General features: G+C 39.2%; 1 protein-coding gene across 1 annotated transcript in view; it reads left to right on the top strand.

Annotated features, from left to right (window-relative positions):
• Positions 1–16232, top strand: part of Slc9b1 (solute carrier family 9, subfamily B (NHA1, cation proton antiporter 1), member 1) — a 26159-nt gene extending 9927 nt beyond the window's left edge. Inside the window, exons 6-11 of the mRNA XM_013023748.1 lie at positions 3175–3350; positions 7469–7575; positions 8671–8820; positions 13229–13337; positions 14114–14250; positions 16026–16232. Of these exons, the coding sequence (XP_012879202.1) occupies positions 3175–3350; positions 7469–7575; positions 8671–8820; positions 13229–13337; positions 14114–14250; positions 16026–16232 (886 nt within the window). The remainder of the gene's footprint in view (positions 1–3174; positions 3351–7468; positions 7576–8670; positions 8821–13228; positions 13338–14113; positions 14251–16025) is intronic.
• The last annotated feature ends 4018 nt before the right edge of the window (positions 16233–20250 follow it).

Genomic DNA, 20250 nt, shown 5'->3' on the forward strand with positions numbered 1-20250 from the left:
CTTCCCCCCTCCTCCTCCCTTTCCTTCTTGTGCTGGTCATGGAGATTGAATTCAAAGCCTGGGAACTGTCCCTGACCCTTTTCACTCAAGGATAGTGCTCTAGCCCTTGAGCACACCTCCACTTCCAACTTTTTTAGTGGTTAATTGGAGATCAGAGTCTCATGGACTTTGCTGCCTGAGTTGGCTTCAGAACCACTTTCATCCTATCTCAGATTCTGAGTAGTTAGGATTACAGCTATTAGAGCTATTTTTTCTCAAACTCCTTAATATATCTTCAAAGTTTTTTTTAAAGCTTTTCTTCTCTCCTCACTCCTCCATTATTATATCCTTGCTAACTTTCTCTTCCTGCTTATGCAGTTATTTTTAACCTTTGCATTTGTTTATCCTTTTGCAGCACAAATTGCCAACTCCTTCCTCCTCAGTCTTTCAGCTATGCCCACATCATTTACTTATTTTATAAATCTTGACAATAGATTATTAATATCTATGAACTGTAGGTAAAAATGTATGGGTAGATTTAATGTGTCTTCATTGTTCTGAAGATATTGGTCATTATTCTAAATCATGTTTTGTTGTTTGCTTTTAAGTATGCCTTTCCTCAGCTATATATATATATATATATATATATATTTTTTTTTTTTTGTCAGTCATGGGGCTTGAACTCTGCGCTCTTCAACTCAAGGTGAGCACTCTACTGCTTGAGCCACAGCACGACTTTCAGCTATATTTTTTCCATAAAAAAAGAGGAAGGCTGAGAAGGTGGCTTAGTGGTAGAGTGCTTACCTAGCATACACTTGCCTAGCATACACAAAGTACCTCAATACCACATACACAGAAAAAAAAAGCCAGAAGTGGTGCTGTGGCTCAAGTGGTAGAATGATAACCTTGAGCAAAAGAAGTTATGGACAGTGCCCAAGCCCTGAGTTCAAGCCTCAGGCCTGGCAAAAAAAAATGGAAATCCCACCAGACACTTATGGCTCACACCCATAAATAATCGTAGCTGCTCAAGAGACTGAGATCTGAGGATTATGATTTGAAGCCAGCCCAAGCAGAAAAGTCCCTATGAGACTTTTATCTCCAAATAACCATTCAAAAACCAGAAGTTGTGCTGTGGTTCAAAGTGGTAGAGCATTAGCCTTGAGCAAATGAGCCCAGGCCCTGAGTTCAAGCCCCATGACTGACAAAAAATATATTATTACTACTACTAATAATAATAATAACGATAATAATATAATCCTTTAACTCAACTGGAAGTGTTGGTTTTCTTCCAGACATTTGGTGAGGTTTCAATAGGTACTTATTTGTATATTGAAGACTTTCTAATACCTTGTGATTACTCTCTGTGCTATTGCCCTTCTGCAGAGAATAGGCTTATCCTACCAAACAAGGTTCTTTAAATTTTCTATAAGCAAAGGCTAAGATTAGGATGTGTATATGCGTTATTTGTTGAGGAAGTTCTCAATTGAAAACTAAATGAAGAGAACCAGATCAGACTGGGAAAAATCCACTGGTTCCCAAACGTTGCTATGCATTAAAATTGCCTGAGGGCATTTAAAAATTACAGAACTCAGCTGAAAGAGACCAAAGCAGGTCTCTCCTGACACAGCTTTCTGGACAGTAACCTTGGAGAAACATTCATCTGGTTAACATTACTGCCTTCTTCTGATTGGGTAAGACTTCATCTGGGCAGTTCCAGATGTTTTAGATTCAAGATAGAAGGGTTGTTTTTAGATTAGAGGTATAAAGGATTAGAAGCTTCCTCCAAGCAGACTCTATTCCAGAAAAAGAAAAGGGGACAGGGGGGAACATCAAGAGTCACAAAAGAGGCCAGCCCAGGCAGAAATTTCTTTGAGATCTCCATCTCTATGGAGGAGGAAATCTGAATGTGGCAGTGTATGTCTCTGGTTCCAGCAATGACAGGAAAGTAGGCAGATACAGCTTAGGCATGTGCTTGGTAGGCAGGCAAGATTCTATCTAAAATAACAACAAAAACCAGGACTAAAGTGGTAGAGTACTAGTCTAACAAGTACCACACTCTTGGGTTCAAACCCCAATACTGCAAAAAAAATAATAAAAAGAAATATATAAACAAAAAACCATAAAACCAGTATAGATCTTCCCACAGATGCACCAACTGTGACTTAGAAACACAAGAAATGTGAAATGGCAAAGCAACTCAATTTCTCCAAAAGTTCACAACTCTTCAGTGACATTAACCAAACACATGGATATGGTTGAAATACCAAACGAAGAATTCAATTCAAAGAGGATTCAAATGACAGATGAAGTAAAGAAGTTGGTGCAGAACATGGATGAGAAATTCAACAACTTGCCTGAGAAATTCATCAAAGAGATATTCTGGGGGAGAAAACTGTCTTAGAAATGGAAAGCTCAGACTTTTAAATCTCAGTGGAAAGTATCATCAATAGACTAGACAAAACAAAGGACATCAGGAATTTTGGTGGAGAATAAAGGAGTTCAAAAATGGTTGAAATAGACCTATAAAAATGGAACAAGGAAACCTGTTGGGGATGCTTTGGGTGGGAGTTAGTGGAGACAGAAAGTATAAGAGGTGGTGAGATTGATTGGACTACAGTGTACATGTGTGGAGATATAACAATAAATCTCCCCATATGTCTAATATAAGCTAACGAAGGAGCAGTTGAAGACAAGATTGGGCAATTAGTACATTCAGATAGTAATAATGAAAGAAAAAATTGACAGGCAGGACCACAACAAACACAACTGGGATGTCCCCCAATTAAGTGACCCATCCTATGAATCATTAGTATAGAAGGAATCAAGACAATGTATTCAAACAATAGCAGAAAACTTGAAGAAAGAAACGTGTGTCTCCATAATAGAAGCATTTAGAAGCTCATGTATATACACCAGAAAAGAACTTCTCTGCATCATATTGTAGTTAGAATGCCAAGAGTACAACACAAAGAAAAATTACTGAAAGCTGTGAGAGAGAAATGCCAAGCACTATACACCCCAGCCCCCCATACACACAGAATGCTTTGTCACCATAAAGTGCATTTCCCTCAAAACCAAATGGTTTGCCTGTGCAACTGTTAGAAAGGTTAACAGCTTTGTCTTGAAGTTTACCATCAAATGCTACTCTGGTTTAAAAGGATATTTTCAAGCTGGTTTTCAAAGTCTTTCTTTCAGTTTCATACTAGGTGCCGTCTCCCCTGCAGTGGTGGTCCCTTCCATGCTGTTTTTGCAGGAATCTGGGTATGGAGTAGAGAAGGGTATCCCTACCTTGCTTGTAGCTGCCAGCAGCATGGATGACATCGTAGCCATCACTGGATTCAACGTATTCTTGAGCTTAGTCTTCTCCACAGGTAAGCAAGAAAACACACAGAGGCTGTGCCATTGGTGACTTTTCTCTGTAATTCTTCACTCAGGTTTCGTCATTTATTGACCAAGACACTTCAGTTTTACATCTTCTCATTTCTTATAGAAAGTTCATTCTAGACCAGGAGGAAATTTCAGTGGGTAAAACAACAACAACAAGTAGATAGTCTACTACCTAACTTAATTATTGGAAGAACAAAAGGTTCTGTTTGAGAATCCCTATCATCAACTATTTATCTGCTTCTGGTGTTTGGAAATTTTATCACTTTTCACTTAAGAAAATTTTAATCAGCTGTATTATTAACACTACTAATTGTGTGTGTGTGTGTGTGTGTGTGTTAGTGTATGTGTACCAGTCCTGGGGCTTGAACCCCAGGCCTTGGGTGCTGTCCCTTAGCTTGCACAACTCAAGACTGGCACTCTACCACTTGAACCACAGCTCCACTTGTAGCATTTTGGTGGTTAATCAGAGGTTAAACTTTCACTGACTTTCCAGCTTGAGACGACTTCATACTCTTAGCCTTAGATCTCAGCCTCCTGAGTAACTAGGATTAGAATCACCTGTGCCCAGTGACACTTTTGATAGGTATATTTGAAATGTACTATTTTTTTACAATCCTGTTATAAACAACAGCTTAAGCACATTAAGACAATTTAAGCATACAAAATCAGAACAACCCTGTGATTCTTTGGTGCTTGTGGCACTAGATCCTACTACACCAGTTTTGACTCCCAAGGTGATATCTGGCCTTGAAGGTCACTGCAGAAGTTGGGAAGGTAAGCATTTTCACTTTTAGTAATGCTTTATCTATAATGTTTGAGATTCAGTCATCTATATTGTACATACACAAAAATGCACTGTGGCAAATGCCTTTAACCCCAGTTACTCAGGAGGCAGAGGCGATAAGTAAGATCATAGTTTGATGCCAGCCTGGGCACAAAGTTAGTAAAATCCTATCTCAAAAAGTAAAAGTAAGCAGGGCATGGTCTTTCATTTATGTAATCCCAGCTACTTAGGTGGTAGAGAGGGGAGAAAACACTGTCCAAGACCAGCCTGGTCAAAAGTGTGAGGCCCTATTTTTGAAAAATAACAAAAGCGAAAAGAGGACCTGGGACATGGCTCAAGTGATAGAATGCTTGCCTACTAAGTATTAGGCCCAGGGTTCCATCCCTAGTATCACCACAAAAAAGTAGCATATAAAGCTGGGCATAGTGGTACTCATATATAGTTTCAGCTGTTTTAGAAACTGAATTGGAAGGAACAATTGAACCCTGGAGTTAAAGGCCAATCTAGGAAACATAATGAGACACTGACTAAATAAATAAATAAATAACCTCAGAAAATAAAAATAAGTGAGGGAAAAAGGAAAAGATAAAAATAAAATCTGCGATAGTCACTTCCAAAAGAATCTTTTCTGGACTGGGAAGGTGGCTCAGTGGTAGAGTGCTTGCCTTGCATGCTCGAGGCCCTAGGTTCGATTCCTCAGCACCACATAAGAAAAAAGCTGGAAGTGGCACTGTGGCTCAAGAGGTAGAGCGCTAGCCTTGAGCTGAAGAGCTGAGGGACAGCGCCCAGGCCCAGAGTTCAGGCCCCAGGACTGGACCCCCCCCCAAAAAAGAATCTTTTCCCTCTGAACTTTTTTATGTAAATCTAACCCATCCTTATTCTTCAACTTGGTTGCTGAATACTACATCTCTCTCAACTTAAGAAACTGTCAGTTTTATCATTTACAGCAGTTACAGTTCCATAAGTCAGATTATGAGTGCAATACTTCTTGACAGTGACAACCCTTCCTTCATTCTCCCCATTGCCCTCCTCCCATCCCTACCTACAAGTTACATAGTTCATTTTTTACATAGAGGACATTGTATACAATGACTGTATTTTTCCCCATTTTTTTTAACAATTCTATTTTTGCTGTTGTTGTTGATGGTTGTAGGGCCTGAACTCTGGGCCTAGGTGCTGTCCCTCAGCTCCTCAGCTCAAGGCCAGCACTCTACCACTTGAGCCACAGCATCACTGTGGCTTTTTCTGCTTAGGTGGTGCTGAGGAATCGAACCCAGTGCCTCATGCATGCAAGGCAAGTGCTCTACCACTGAGCCAGCTTCCCAGCCCTACAATTCTATTTTTTGGGAACAGTATTGAAGTTTGACTTGAACCACACCTCTAACCCTTTTGGAACAGGAGCTCTTGTTTATACTGTGATAATCCTGGGCCATAATTCTCTACTTATGCCTCTCACACACTATCATGCCTAGTTTTTTCTGGTTGAGATAGAACTTCACAAACTTTTTCTGGACTGGCTTTGAATGACAATCCTTCTGTGTATTAAGGATCTCAACCTTCTACATAGCTAGGGTTACAGACATTTGCCACCATGCTCAATTCAATTGTACTTTTTATTGTGGTAAGATTTACCATTTTACACATTTGTAAACATGCAGCTTGACACGGCTAACCATAATCACATTGTTTATAACCTATCTCTAGAAATTCTCAAAAACTATAATTTTTGTGTCCATGAAACTACTCTGTTTTCCCTTTTCTGCAGTTGAAAACCACCATTCTCTTTTCTGTTATCATGATTTTGGCTATTCTTGATAGCTCATAGAAATGGAATCATACAGTATTTGACCTTTTGTATCTGGCTTTTTTCAATCAGCGTAAGTTCATATATGTAAAAGCAGTTAACAGATTTCTTCTATCGTATGGCTGAATTATTATTCAACTATTTTTCTAATTCTGTTGTTTGTCTACACTACATTTATCCATTCATATATCTTTATCCATTCATCTGTCAACAGATTTTAGGGCTGTGTCCCCAGTGGACTATTTCTAATAATATTGCAATGAACACAGTATGCAAATATTTCTTCCAGATCCTTCTTTCAATTCTTTGGGATGTTTACTCATTTCTCAGAAAGAAACTAAACTTATTTTTGTAACTGGAAGTCAGGGTTTTTGCTTATTGAATACTTTTTTCTTAACTACTGTAACTATAAATATGGTATATGTAGTTAGCATAAAATCAAAGACCCAGGTTTTAACTTAATTATGAGCATAAAAACTGAAGATCAGGCCAAGTGCTGGTGGCTCATGACTGTAATCCTAACTATTCAAGAGGCTAAGATCTGAGGAGTGAAAATTTCAAAGCCAGCCGAGGCAGGAAAATCCATGAGACTCTGATTTCCAATTAAACACCAAGAAAGCCAGAAGTAGAGTTGTGGCTCAAGAGATACAGTGCTAGCCTTGAGCAAAAAAGCTCAGAAACAGTGTCCAGGCCCTGAGTTCAAACCCCAGGACAAGCACAGACACACACAATAAAAAAAAACACTGAAGATCAGAATTTTTACTTACTTAATATTATGATCTATAAATATGACTATACATTATTATGAATATAAAATTTGTTGGAAATTCTAACAATCTTTGTCTATTTTAGGACAAACTCGAATAAAATTGCTTTACATCGTTCTTATTTTTACATGTAAATGGTTTTCCCTTTCTATATAATACTACAATCCAAGAGTTATTATATAGCTCCCACTATATCGTATAGATATAGTATAGTTATTAGTATAGCCATGTGCTAAATGTCACAGGTATGACATTGTTAGTTCCTCTACATTTCTCTTCCTCACCTGCTCTTCACAATATGGCTTCTTTGTTTTCTGACCCTTTGACACAATGGAAAATTCTCTGTTTATATTACAGTATTTGAGAGCAAACATTTAATTTCAAATAGAGTTAGGGGCTGGGAATGTGGCTTAGTGGTAGAATGCTTGGCTAGCATGCATGAAGCCTGATGCATGAAGTTTGATTCCCCAGTACCACTTTAAACAGAAAAAGCCAGAAGTAGTGCTATGGATCAAGTGGTAGAGTGTTAGCCTTGAGCAAAAGCAGCTCAGAGACAGATCCTGAGTACAAGCCAGGACTGGCAAAATAGAGTTTAACATGCTTGCACATACATCGCTATTAAAGGTCCAATTTTGCATATTCTATAGAATGTTGCCTTTTCTTTCTGACCCACCTAGATTTGGTCTTCTAATGAGTGGTATATGAGAACTGCTTCTCTGAAGGTTTTCCTCCTGTGTGCCCTCACAGGTGCTGTCATTCATAATCTCCTAGCATCTCTTAAGGAAATACTTTTTGGTGTGCTGACAGGAGTCGTTTTGGGTTATTTTACTCACTATTTTCCAAGTACAGATCAGGTAAAAGAATTTTTTTTAAAATATCTGTTTTGTAGAATGATAGTGTGAGTCAACTTCCCATCACTATGATAAACTACCAAGGCAAGTCATAAGATGAAAGGTTTATGTTGGCTCATAGGTTTGGAGGTCTCCATCCATGATTAATTAACTCATCATTGCACAGAGTCAAGACAGTGAATTCAGGCAAGAGTACATGGCACAGCAAGATCATTTATTCCATAAACCCTGGAACAAAGAGAGGAAGGGGGGTAGGTCCCTGAAGTCCCCTTTACGAATTTGTCCCAGCAATGAACTAAGAACCTCTCACAGACTTCGTCTGCCAAAGGTTCTGTCAACACGAGGTTACTGTAGATAAAACCTATAAAACAGGGGCCATGGTGAAATACTCAACATCTAAATCCTAAGATGTACTATTGGACATTTCTCTCTAAGATTTGAACTTTGGGAACAGCTATGAAACAGTAAATTTCTACTTAACTCTTTAAAATTAGCCAACCAGCCAGGCATTTGGGTGGCTCGTGTAATCCTAATTACTCAGGAAGTTGAGATCTGAAGGTCGTATAGTTCAAAGCCAGACTAAGGAAGGAAAATCTGTGAGATTGTTATGCCCAAGTAACCAGCAAATAACCAGAGGTGGCGCTGTGGCTCAAGTGGCAGAGCACTAGCCTTGAACACAAAAGCTCAGGGACAGTGCCCAGGCTCTGAGTTCAAGCCCAAGAATGGACACACACACACACACACACACACCTAATCCAAGTAATCTCCAAGGACTACTCGTGATTAAAGAGGTGAGCCAGTTGTAATTGATGCGTCAATCACTGATGTCACTGTTTCCTGATCTGACAAATAAGGAATCAGAAAAATGTACTTAACTGAGACTATTCTCTTTCATTCCACCCTACCTTTTTTTCCACCAAATTGGTGTGTGTGTGTGTGTGTGTGTGTAGACACACACACACATATGGAATATTATGACTGCGTTTATTCACTGTGCCTCTCTAACATTTAGGGATATGATAACAAAGGTCAGAAATAAGTGATGGTGCCAAGTCTTATATATTTAATGTAAACCAATTTCTAAATATCTATTTGTAGGAAAAACTTCCAAAGAGGAGAGCATTCCTCATGATGAGCATGTGTATTTTTGCGGTCCTAGGCAGCCAACGTATTGGTTTACATGGATCTGGAGGACTATGCACACTAGTGTTAACTTTCATAGCAGGGAAAAGATGGTCAAAAGATAAGGTGAATATTTTAAATATATTTCAAAGTAAAATAGCTGAGATTTTTTAATGTACAATGGATATTGAGAAATCCCATCATCCTCATTGGAAATTTAGTTATCCAATTAATATGTTATAAATATTAAAACATATAGAATAAAATCCAGAAGATTCCTTCATTCCCACCCCCTCATAAATACACAATTTCATACCCCAAAGTAATTTTTTGGTTGATTGTGGGGCTTGAACTCAGGGCCTGGGTCCTGTCCTTTTGTGCTCAAAGCTAGCGCCATACCACTTTGAGCCACATTTCCACTTCTAATTTCATTCTTTCTTTTTCTTCTTTTTCTTTCTTTTTTTTTTTTTTTGCTGCTCCTGGGGCTTGATCTCAGGGACAGAACCCAGGCTAGCACCACTTCTGCCTTTTTCTGTTTATGTGTACTGAGGAATCGAACCCAAGGTTTCATGCATGCTATGCAACCACTCTACCACTAAGCCGTATTCCCAGCCCCCTTAATTATTTTTTCTATGTCATCTTGCTACAATAGTTTTGTTCATGTGTCTTCCTGTGTGTATACAAGTACTTCAGAAATGGATTACTGAGTCAAGATACTTTGATTTGCTTGATGTTGGTGGCTCACGCCTGTTATCCTAGCTACTCAGAAGGCTGAGGATCCTAGTTCCTGGGCAGAAAAGTCCACGAGTCTCTTATCTCCAGTTAGCCAGCAAAAATCTGGAAGTGAAAGCAAAGGTGTGGCTCAAGTGGTAGAGCATCAGCCTTGGGGAGAAAAAGCAAACCAAGAGCATGTGGCCATGAGCTCAAGCCCCAGGACTATCACACACACAAAGGAATAATTATTTTATTTTGATGGCCACTGCCAAAATAATAATTTCAAAAGCTGATTTTATTATGTTTATAAAGGAGAGTTGCTAGCATCTTAGCTGGTTTTATGATGTTTGCAGTCAGATGGCGAAGGAACTACATGGTATTATTATAATCATCCTTTCAACATCATCTTCATCCCTCTTTCCACCACCCTTTCCTTTGTTGTTCTTAGTCCTGTGGCATATACAACGTATTCTTGCCTGCATTCTCCTCATTTCCCCCTCTTCATTCTTCTATCCCTCTTCCCTTGCCCTCTCTCTCCCTCCCCTTTGCAAGTCCCCATTTCCTGGTACTTATTTTGTTGTGTTTTGACTTAGTCCTTCTAAAGATTTCAACTATCTGCACTCTTCATAGAGTCTATTATGCTTCAGTTAATTCATTTATAACTGCTTGGGTGCCACCCAGTGTGTTGACTTCTAGATTTATAGGCACATTCTAGTGCCCACAAATGAGGTTTCCCTTATTTGTGCAACCTGTGTTTCTCTGAGTCTGGCTTACTTAATGTAATTTTTTCTAAGTCTTTTTATTTCCTTATGAATGGCACAATGCCATTCTTTCTGATGGATGAGTAGAATTTGATCGTGTATATGTACTACATTTTCTTGATCCATTCATCCATCGAGTGGCATCTGGGCTGATTCCCTATCTTGGCTATGCTAAATGATGCTGCAATAAACTTGGTTGTGGTAGTGGCTTTAGTGTATCCTTGTTTGTGCTCTATTGTAGGGCTTTTGTTGTTATTTTGTTCTGGTTTTGGGGTGTTTGTTCTGTTTTGTTTTTGTCCTTATCATACTTAGGTGTGACCTCAGGACCTCACACTTGCTAGGCCGCCAGTACTCTGCCATTTGAGGTACACCCTGCAGCCCTTTTATTTTTGTTCTGTTTTTGAGGTAAGTTCTCCTAACTTTGCCTGGGCTTGCCTCAAACTCACAATTTTCTTGCTTCAGCTTTCCAAGTAGCTGAGATTTCAGATATATGCCACCTTGTCCAGTCTTGTAGTTTCTCTGTGTGTTAGGATTACTGGCCCTTTGAGATATATATATTCTATGACATCTTGTATATGGAAGATAACTTGTCTATACGCAGGCCTACCAGTTTTTCCTTATAAGTTCTAGATTCTGCATCTTGTTTAGGAAGGATTCCCTTATCCAAAATTCTAAGATTGTTGTAAACATTATAGAGATGTGCTATTTATCACTGTGTTCTCATCTAATACATCAGTAGCTTTTATTTATTTTGTTTTGGCATTTTTCTTTCATCCACTTAGATATATCTTTGTGACTTATATGAAGTAGAAGTATTTGTACAGATTTGTTTGCCTATGGCTAAAGATACATTTATGCTTATATATATGTACATGCATATAACTGCATATAGTTAATTTTCATAAAATTAGTTACTAATTCACCATTCAGTTATTTTAAATGACTCTTTTAGCATAACTTCTCATTTATACATGTATTATGTTTGAAACCTGTTTAACCTTCTTTTAATCCATTCTGCCCTAGGCCAGTACCACTCCATATTAAATCACTGTTGTTTTATGCCTGCCTCCTCACTGTACTTGTTTCTACCGTGTTTCTTGGCTGTCCTTGCCAATATCCATTGTTAAACTTATTTCAGAATCAGCTTGAGAACTTATTTATCCTGAAATCATTGCCATTTTGTTCTAACATACTCATAACTGAAAAACTAATTAAGTGATTACTAAAAGAATGAAATGCAATTAAAAGATAAAATGAAAACTAAATAACTCTTTTCACATAAGAAATCATAAAAAATAAATAGGGTTTTAAAAATTAACCGCAACAAATAGGATAATACACTATACAAAAAATAGTAATGTTGTTCTTTGTGTTTTCTTTTTTTATTATTATCCTTAAGAAGTTGAACAAAGGAGTTCCCATTTAACAAAGCAGTTTATGAATACAACATATCTTGGTCAATGTCACCCCTTTCAATATTCTCACCCATCCCTCACTCTTCTTAATTTTGTAGGATAGACATTGGATTCTTTTTAAAAATTTTATCTTATTGTAAAGATGCTGTACAGAGGGGTTACAGTTACCTGAGTAAGGTAATGAGTACATTTCTTTTTTTGTTATTTTGTTTTTTTTGTCGGTCATGAGGCCTGAACTTTGGCCTGAGCACTGTCCCTCAGCTCTTCAGCTCAAGGCTAGCACCCTACCACTTGAGCCAAAGCACCACTTCCAGCTTTTACTGCTTATGTGGTGCTCAGGAACCGAACCCAGAGCCTCATGCATGCAAGGCAAGCGCTCTACCACTGAGCCACCTTCCCAGCCCCTGGTAATGAGTACATTTCTTGTCGAGCATTGTTACCACCTCCTTTTTTGTTCTCCCACTATCCCTGCTCTTCCCCACCTCCCTCTTTTCTCCCTCCGCCCCTGAGGTTGTAAAGTTCATTTCCAATATACTGTCTTGTATCATTGTTGCAATGGGTCATCCTGTGCCCTTGTTTCAGCATTTTGTTATGCTCCTTCCCCTCCTCAAATTAGACAAATGTATATACAAGATGCAGGGTACCAGCATCAAGTACAGTGACAACAGGGGCTATACCATAGGGGGAGTACATACAAAGGAAACAAAAAAACACACACCTAGTACATTAAAAACAACAAAAACAAAGAAAGACCTCTTGTGTCCATTTCTTGGGGGGGGTTCATTTCATTTAGCATCAGCTTATATGATCATATAAGTGAAGTAAGCCAGACCCAAAGAAATATAGGTCCCATGGTTTCCATCATTTGCAATAATTGGCATACATCTAGGATAATTTTATCAGATGAGCAGAGAAGCTCAAAAGTTATGTACATTGGATTCTTGTGTGCTTTTTTTTTTTTTTGGCAGTCATGGGGCTTGAACTCAGGGCCTGGGTGCTATCTCTGAGCTCTTTTGCTCAAGAGTAGTGCTCTACCACTTTGAGCCACAGTGCACCACTTCTGGTGGCTAATTGGAGATAAGACTTTCCTGCCTGGGCTGGCTTTGAATCCTGATCGTCAGATCTCAGTTTCCTTACTAGCTGGGATTATAAACTGAGCCACAGCACCTGGCCTTCTTTTTCTCTTTTTGCATATGGCATGTCAGGACACATTTCCTTGGGGTTGGGGTCCAGGACAACTGTTGGTAGAAGTCTTCCCAACTCCTTGCAAGGGGCTAAATGTTCATACAAGCTGTGTGTCCTCATGTAGTACCATGTGGTTCCATCCCTTTTCAGTTACATTTCAGGCAAAAGATAGAACTCTTCTTGAATGTTTATAGAACTCCAAAGGCCTCCATTATTCTCTGGCAATAATGTTGTTTATTACATAGCTTTGTAGGTTTCTTTGAACCACATCCTACCTAAAATGTTTGAAGGGGAGAATTAGCCTACTCAAGTTGTATTAAATAGGTTCTTTTTAAGCATTTCTCCCAAAGACACAAAATCTCATCAATTTGCTAAATGTTAAGAATGACTTAAAATTTATGAAGTGTGGTTATCTTTACCTGCTACAGCAAGTAAAACATGTTTCTCTCCTTTCCATAGGTTGAAGTCCAGAAAATTATTGCAAAAGCATGGAATATTTTTCAACCGCTTCTTTTTGGTTTAGTTGGATCAGAAGTATCTGTTTCATCTCTTGAATCAAATACTATTGGTATGAATAATTAGAATTTTTATAGCCACAAAGTTCAAAAATATTTATAACATATCTGAGTGACTACAAAGACCTTCAAAACCTCTGTGTTAATACAATATAGTTGTTCTTGCTCTACTCTGTAATTTTCTTTGTTTTTAACCAAGACAGCCCTGAATATCTCTCCTGAGTGGTCCAGAGACACGTAGATTAAGATTTCTTACCCAAGGGAAATACTATCATCAGATGCTTTCCACTGCTTTCATTTAAAAGTACCCCCAAAATGTCAATTAGTTCAGAATTAAATAATTCCAGCTGTTTTACTTTTCATAGTACTTTCGACATCGGATAATCTCTGGCACTTTAGCTAGAAGCCTTGGTTGTATCTATATTCTTTGTAATTACTATTTTTACTTAAATAGACATAAATCCTTGATAGCCTTAACATACTTTCTAAAGTTTTAAAGCATATCTCTAAGTATTAAGAACCACTTTCTCTGCCAGGTGCTGGTGGCTCATGCCTGTAATCCTAGCTACTCAGGAGGGTGAGATTTGAGGATCATGATTCCAAGCCAGCCCAGGCTGGAAAGTCCTTGAAACTCTTATTTCCAATTCACTACCAAAAATGAAGAAGTAGAGCTGTGGTTCAAATGGAAAAGGGTTAGCCTTGAGCAAAAAAACTTGAGGGACAGTGCTTAGGCCCTGAATGTGACCAGCACGCACACACACACACACACACACACATACACACTTCTTCCTAAATATTTTGTTATTAACACTTGTTTTGTCTGTTACAGGCATTAGTGTTATTACGCTGTCTTTGGCATTATGCGTTCGAATTATAACTGCATTTCTATTGATGTCTTTTGCTGGTTTTACTTATAAGGAGAAAATATTTATTGCTTTAGCATGGATACCCAAAGCAACAGTCCAGGTAAGAACATGTTAAGTCACTGGGAAATGTGCACTGAAGGAGAGGAGCTGGGATGGTAGTTTAGAAGCAGGTAGTACTTTCCAGCCTCTCAGTAGCTTGGAACTGAAACAACCAAAAAAAAAAAAAAATGACTTCTCCATGAGAACTACAAAGGAATTCGAGCTAGTGACACGTTGGTCTAGACTCTGTAAAAAGCCCAGGAGTTTGCTATTTGCAGCCAGCAAGCATAGACCCACGAATTCCACCAGGACTAGGTAGACAGCCAGTGTGCCATCTTGAAGGGGTTCCAGAAAGACCTAGCAAAAAATTGTGCACATACCAATTGCATCAGAGAATTCCTCCCCTACCCCATGAGACAAGAGACAAGTACTGGTTTGGTGCAACACTGCTTCCAGTCTCAGGCCTGTCTAAGAAATCCCAGCAGTAATGAGGAGCTAAGTCATGGGACAGGAGATCACCAGCACACAGAGTCTTGGTTAGGAATGGCTGGTCCAAAGACCTCAGCTTCCTCTTCAAATGGAATAGGGACTGGATGCAGCATCTTGAAGACACAGAAGTTCACTACTAAGTCACATTTTCCTTACAAAATTGTAGCAAGAAAATCCATCACAACCCTACCTAAGCATCAGTTGGAAAAGCTTCAGCTGAGAAGTCATAAGAGACTAAATCTTCCAATCAAAAACTTGAACAAAGATATACATAAATCCCAATGCAGACATATTAGTAAGAGAAAAAACAAGGAAATGTATCTTTTTCAAAGGCTAAAAGTTTTCCAACAACAAGGGAATTGAATGAAAATAAATTGGATGAAATCTCAATGAACTTAAAAGACCAATGACAAGAATGATCAAAAAATTAAAGAGCGATGTATAGAAATAAAGTGCATTTAAAGTGAATTTCAGATGAATAAATTTCAGGTGAATAAAATAAGGAAGACAATATAAGATATCAAAGAGGAATTCCTAGCTACTCAGGAGGCTGGGATCTGAGGATCACAGTTTGAAGCCAGTTTTGGCAGAAAAGTCCCTATGAGACTCTTATCTCCAATTAACCACTCCCAAACTGGTCGTGGAGTTGTGGCTCAAAGTAGTAGAGCATTAGTCTTGAATAAAAGAGCTCAGGAATAGTGTTAGGCCCTGAGTTCTAATCCCCAAGACCCACAAAAGAAAGAGGAACTCAAGAAAGATTTAGAAATCCTGAAAAGAAATTTTAAAAATTTCCAGAAATGTAAATCTCAATAACTTAAAAAAACTCAATCAAAAGTCTTGCCCATGGGGCCATGAATGTGGATCAGTGGTACAGTGCTTGCCTAGCATGTATGAAGTCCCGGATTCCATTCCTCAGTACCACATATTCAGAAAAAGCCAGAAGTGGCTCTGTGGCTCAAGTGGTAGAGCGCTAGCCTTGAGCTAAAATGCTGAGGGACAGCGCCCAGACCCAGAGTTCAGGCCTTCCCCCCACCCACCCAAAAAAAAAAAAAAAAAAAAAGGAACTCCTGAAGTGCTAGGGGTAATAGGGCTATACAAAGATGTATAAATACGGAAACCCTGAGGGGACAAGAATACAAAATCAACCTCAAAATGTCCTCCCACTGATTTGTGATTTGTCATGACAGCTCTCTTCTACCACATATATTTGCTAGGCAGAACATAATGTAGTAGACCATTAAGAAAAAATGAAAGGCCAAGACTACTAAGTTTAGGTTATTTCAATGGAGCCATTTGCTTTTATTGACTCTAACATTTTTCTTTGTACCCCGTTTTCCCCTATTGCAGGCTGTATTAGGTCCTCTGGCTATGGAAACAGCAAGACTTAACTCTCTACCCGAGTTGGAAGTATATGCAAAAAATGTGATGACAATAGCGTTCTTAGCCATACTGATCACAGCTCCAAATGGAGCTCTATTTATTGGCATACTGGGGCCCAAAGTACTCACCCATAATGAGCCAAGCAAACTGCACATAACGCTGTCAGAACTTTAACATCAGTGAAAAGTTTTGCCACCATCCACTTGCTGCTTAATGAATTACCCCACACAAACAGAAAGAAAAAAATTAAAGTACAATTATGTGGAGACTGTACATAGAACCCAGGATTTAATAAATACGTGATTTCTCTACAGGGCTCTCCTCTGATTTGTGCTTCTCAAGAATCAGTACTAAATAGGATTTTTCTTAGCATTTAGCTATTTCCAAGGGCAAAGTTAATCTGTGAATTCTCTAGGGAGGTGTAAAGCAATCAGTAAGGGTGAATTGAATGCCATAGTAAAGACTAAAGAAAAAAAAATGAACTATGTGAGTGAAAATACTTTGACTGTTGGCTATGATAAGACAGCCTGAGTTTCCAAAGAGGAGTAGAAATCCTATCACTTCAGTGGTTCATTGTAAAAGTTGGTCAGAGCCAGGCCCTGGTGGTTCATAACTAGAATCCTGATACTCAGGAGGCTGAGATCTGAGGATCACAGTTCAAAGCCAGGCCAGGAAAGAAAGTATTTGATACTCTGATCCCAAAAAACTATTCACAAAAAGCTGGAAGTGGGGCTGGGAAGGTGGCTCGGTGGTAGAGCGCTTGCCTTGCATGCATGAAGCCCTGGGTTCGATTCTTCAGCATCACATAAGCAAAAAGAAGCCAGAAGTGGTGCTGTGGCTCAAGTGGTAGAGCGCTAGCCTTGAGCTGAAGAGCTGAGGGAAAGAGCCCAGGCCCAGAGTTCAGGCCCCATGAACGGATCCACCACCCCAAAAAAAAGCTGGAAGTGTGGCTCAAATAGTAGAGTGCTAGCATTGAGCACAAAGCAGCTCAGGGATAGTACTCAGACCCTGAGTTCAAGCCTCAGAGCCTGCAAAACAATAATAATAACAGGAATAATATGCATTCGTTTTTGTGTCTTTTTGGTGTTAGTACTGAGGCTTGAACTCAGGGACTCATGCTCTTTTGGCTTTTTGGCTCAAGATTGCTACTTGAATCACACTTCCATTTCTGGCTTTTTGATGGTTAATTGGCGTAACAGTCTCTTTTCTGTTTAGGGGGAGTTAAACTGGGATTCTCATGTCTTCGCCTCCTGAGTTGCTAGAATTTCAGGGTCAGGCACCAGCGCTTGGCTCAATCTAATTTATTTTATTTGTTGGCTTGTTTATATGTGCTAGTACTGAGGCTCTGGGCCTGGGCCCTGTCCTTCAGCTGTTCTTCTCAAGGCTACACTTTCCTACTTGAGCCACACTTCCACTTCAATACACATCAATTTTTTTTGGGGGGGTGGTGGTCCGGTCGTGGGGCCTGAACTCTGGGCCTGGGTGCTGTCCCTCAGCTCTTCAGCTCAAGGCTAGCACTCTACCACTTGAGCCACAGCGCCACTTCTGGCTTTTTGCTTTTTGCTTATGTGGTGCTGAGGAATCGAATCCAGGGCCTCAGGCATGCAAGGCAAGCGCTCTACCACTGAGCCACCTTCCCAGCCCAATACACATCAATTTTAACTGGCTCAACTAAATATATTCGAAATTCTAGTTCTAATGACACTTGAATAAATAATATTAAATAATGTGATCTTTATCTCCATGATATACTTACATTGAAAGTGTGGTGTAGTAGTTTGCAGACAATGTACTATCTGTACTTTTTATTTGAAAAAAAATAAAAAATAAGTCACACATGGAAATAAACAATTTTTAATATTTTAAAAATCTAGGCAACCTTTAGAAATGGAAATTAACAAATTGCTATCTATGTGAGAGAGCATCTTTGGATTACTTTTCAGTTCTGGCTAATGAACTCTGTTATGCGTTAGCACAAGTAAAGTGCAGTCTCAGTTGACTTCAAGACTATGTTAAAGTTAGAAGAGTCATTGTCAAGCTGGGCGCCGGTGGCTCATGCTTGTAATCCTAGCTACTCAGGAGGATAAGATCTGAGGATCACAGTTCAAAGCCAGACCGGGGAGGAAAGTCCATGAGACTCTCATCTCCAATAAACCACCAGAAAACCAAAAGTGGTGCTGTGGCTCAAGTGGTAGAGTGCTAGCCTTGAGCTGAAGAGTGAAGGGACAGCACCCAAGCCGAGTTCAAGCCCCAAGACCGACAAAAATAAATACATAAATAAAAAGTCATTGTCAAAACTTTTCAAATCATCTTCTGGAGCATGTCTTTGTTATTGCCGGGTTGTGTTTGGAAGGGATGTCATTAAGTCAGACAGGAGCCAAGGAGACTGGCACCTCAGTGCAGAGCATTAACCTCGAGTATGCTTTAGTGAAGACGAGTCATTGTTAATTTCTTAAATTTGTTTCTAAACTTTATATAACCTATAAGTGATCCTACACTAGATACTGGAGAAAAAAGAAACTGCTTCTTTATACTTTTCTATTGAAGTCTGTAAAAAAAATTCATTATTTTTATTCCCAAAAAATTTTCCCCAATTGATGCTTGGCAGAGAAATCTTCCTCCTCCTTGTCCTACAGTGTTGAACTTTCCCCTTCTTATAAGGATATGAGTCATAGGGAATCGAGAATGAGCTTACTCCAGGATGACTTCACCTTAACTAATTACACTTGCAACACCCTTATTTCCGAGAAAGGTCTTTTTAGGGAGGGACAAATACAATTCCATCTGGTTTTTTTTTTTTTTGGTTGTGGGGCTTGAAGTCTAGGCCTGGGCACTGTCCCTCAGCTCTTCAGCTCAAGACAAGTGCTCCACAACTTGAGCTACAGTGCCACTTCCAGTTTTCTGGAATTCTGCCATTTCTAGTTAATTGGAGATGGGTCTCATGAACTTTCCTGCCCTGGCTAGCTTTGAACTGTGATCCTCAGATCTCAGCCTCCTGAGTAGCTAGGATTACTGGTGTGAGCCACCAGCACCTGGCTAATTCTATCTGTTTTTTTTTTATATCATTTATCAAAATACCTCTCCATTCCCTCCTGATTCAAAATGTCTTCATTATCATGTATTCAATTTCCATATAAATACTTGAGTATATTTCTGGAGTTTCTATTTAGTTGGCTTAGCTTTTAATGTACTAATACTCAATACTTTTCTACTAGCTTCCTTTTCCTTTAATAGAGAAAATATCACTTAAAATGCTGTACACAACAATTAATGTGGATCAAATCCAGTAGCCATTTGGATACAGGTTTGAATTTGATAATAGAGAAAACTTGAATTGCCCGGTTCCTTTTGGCTTGAAAACCATTTCTAGAATGACATTGTTGTCATAGCAGAAGTACTGGAGCCCTGCTGGGAGGAGCCCGGCTGTACATCACACACTGTAACTGTCCACCCCTTTGATCATTTGGATCCATTGCTTCATATAATGGCATTCCACCTAGGAAAAGCTCCTCCAAGATTCTAGTCAGTAGATTTGGGCATGGAAAACATTTGTGAACTAAAACCTATACTCCACCTATCCTCTCCTGTCTCTAACCTCTATGATCTGTGTTAACATTCCTTCTCAAATGAATGCCGAATGCCATACTCAGCCTTGGCTACTACACCTGTTCATTAAAATTAACAACAACTGAGCAAGGGACTATCTAGAGAACTCTTGATCCCAACAACCTTCAACTCTGCTCACTCAATTGTATAACAGCACTGCGTATCAGAGACAAGAAGGGAAACTTTCCCAGAAAAAGCACTGGGAGTGGCAATGGCCAATGGTAACACTCCTATAAACCTTGATGTCTGTTGGAGACACGAGACCTAAGTCATGATCCACACTGCAATATAAGCTGCAGTCTCATTCTTGAAGATTCAAATCACTGTTCCTTAAGTTTTACAGCTTCTGGTTATTTCGATTTGTGATAGGATCACTGAATTACTACAACTAAAGTGCTATAAACTCACTGGTCCAATGCAGTGATAGAAGGATTGCATGCTGTGGGATTGCTCTGTTAGCCCTTGGCTCGTGGTACTGGTTGAAGCCACATGAGCAGGAAGGTCAGCTCTCCACCTAGAAAAAGCATTTGTTCCAGTCAAGATGAATTGTTGTTCCTATAAGGAAATTATTTAGCATATTCAATTT

The sequence above is a fragment of the Dipodomys ordii genome, unplaced genomic scaffold, assembly GCF_000151885.1.
Source record: "Dipodomys ordii isolate 6190 unplaced genomic scaffold, Dord_2.0 Scaffold70, whole genome shotgun sequence".
In the NCBI taxonomy this organism is placed as follows: domain Eukaryota; kingdom Metazoa; phylum Chordata; class Mammalia; order Rodentia; family Heteromyidae; genus Dipodomys; species Dipodomys ordii.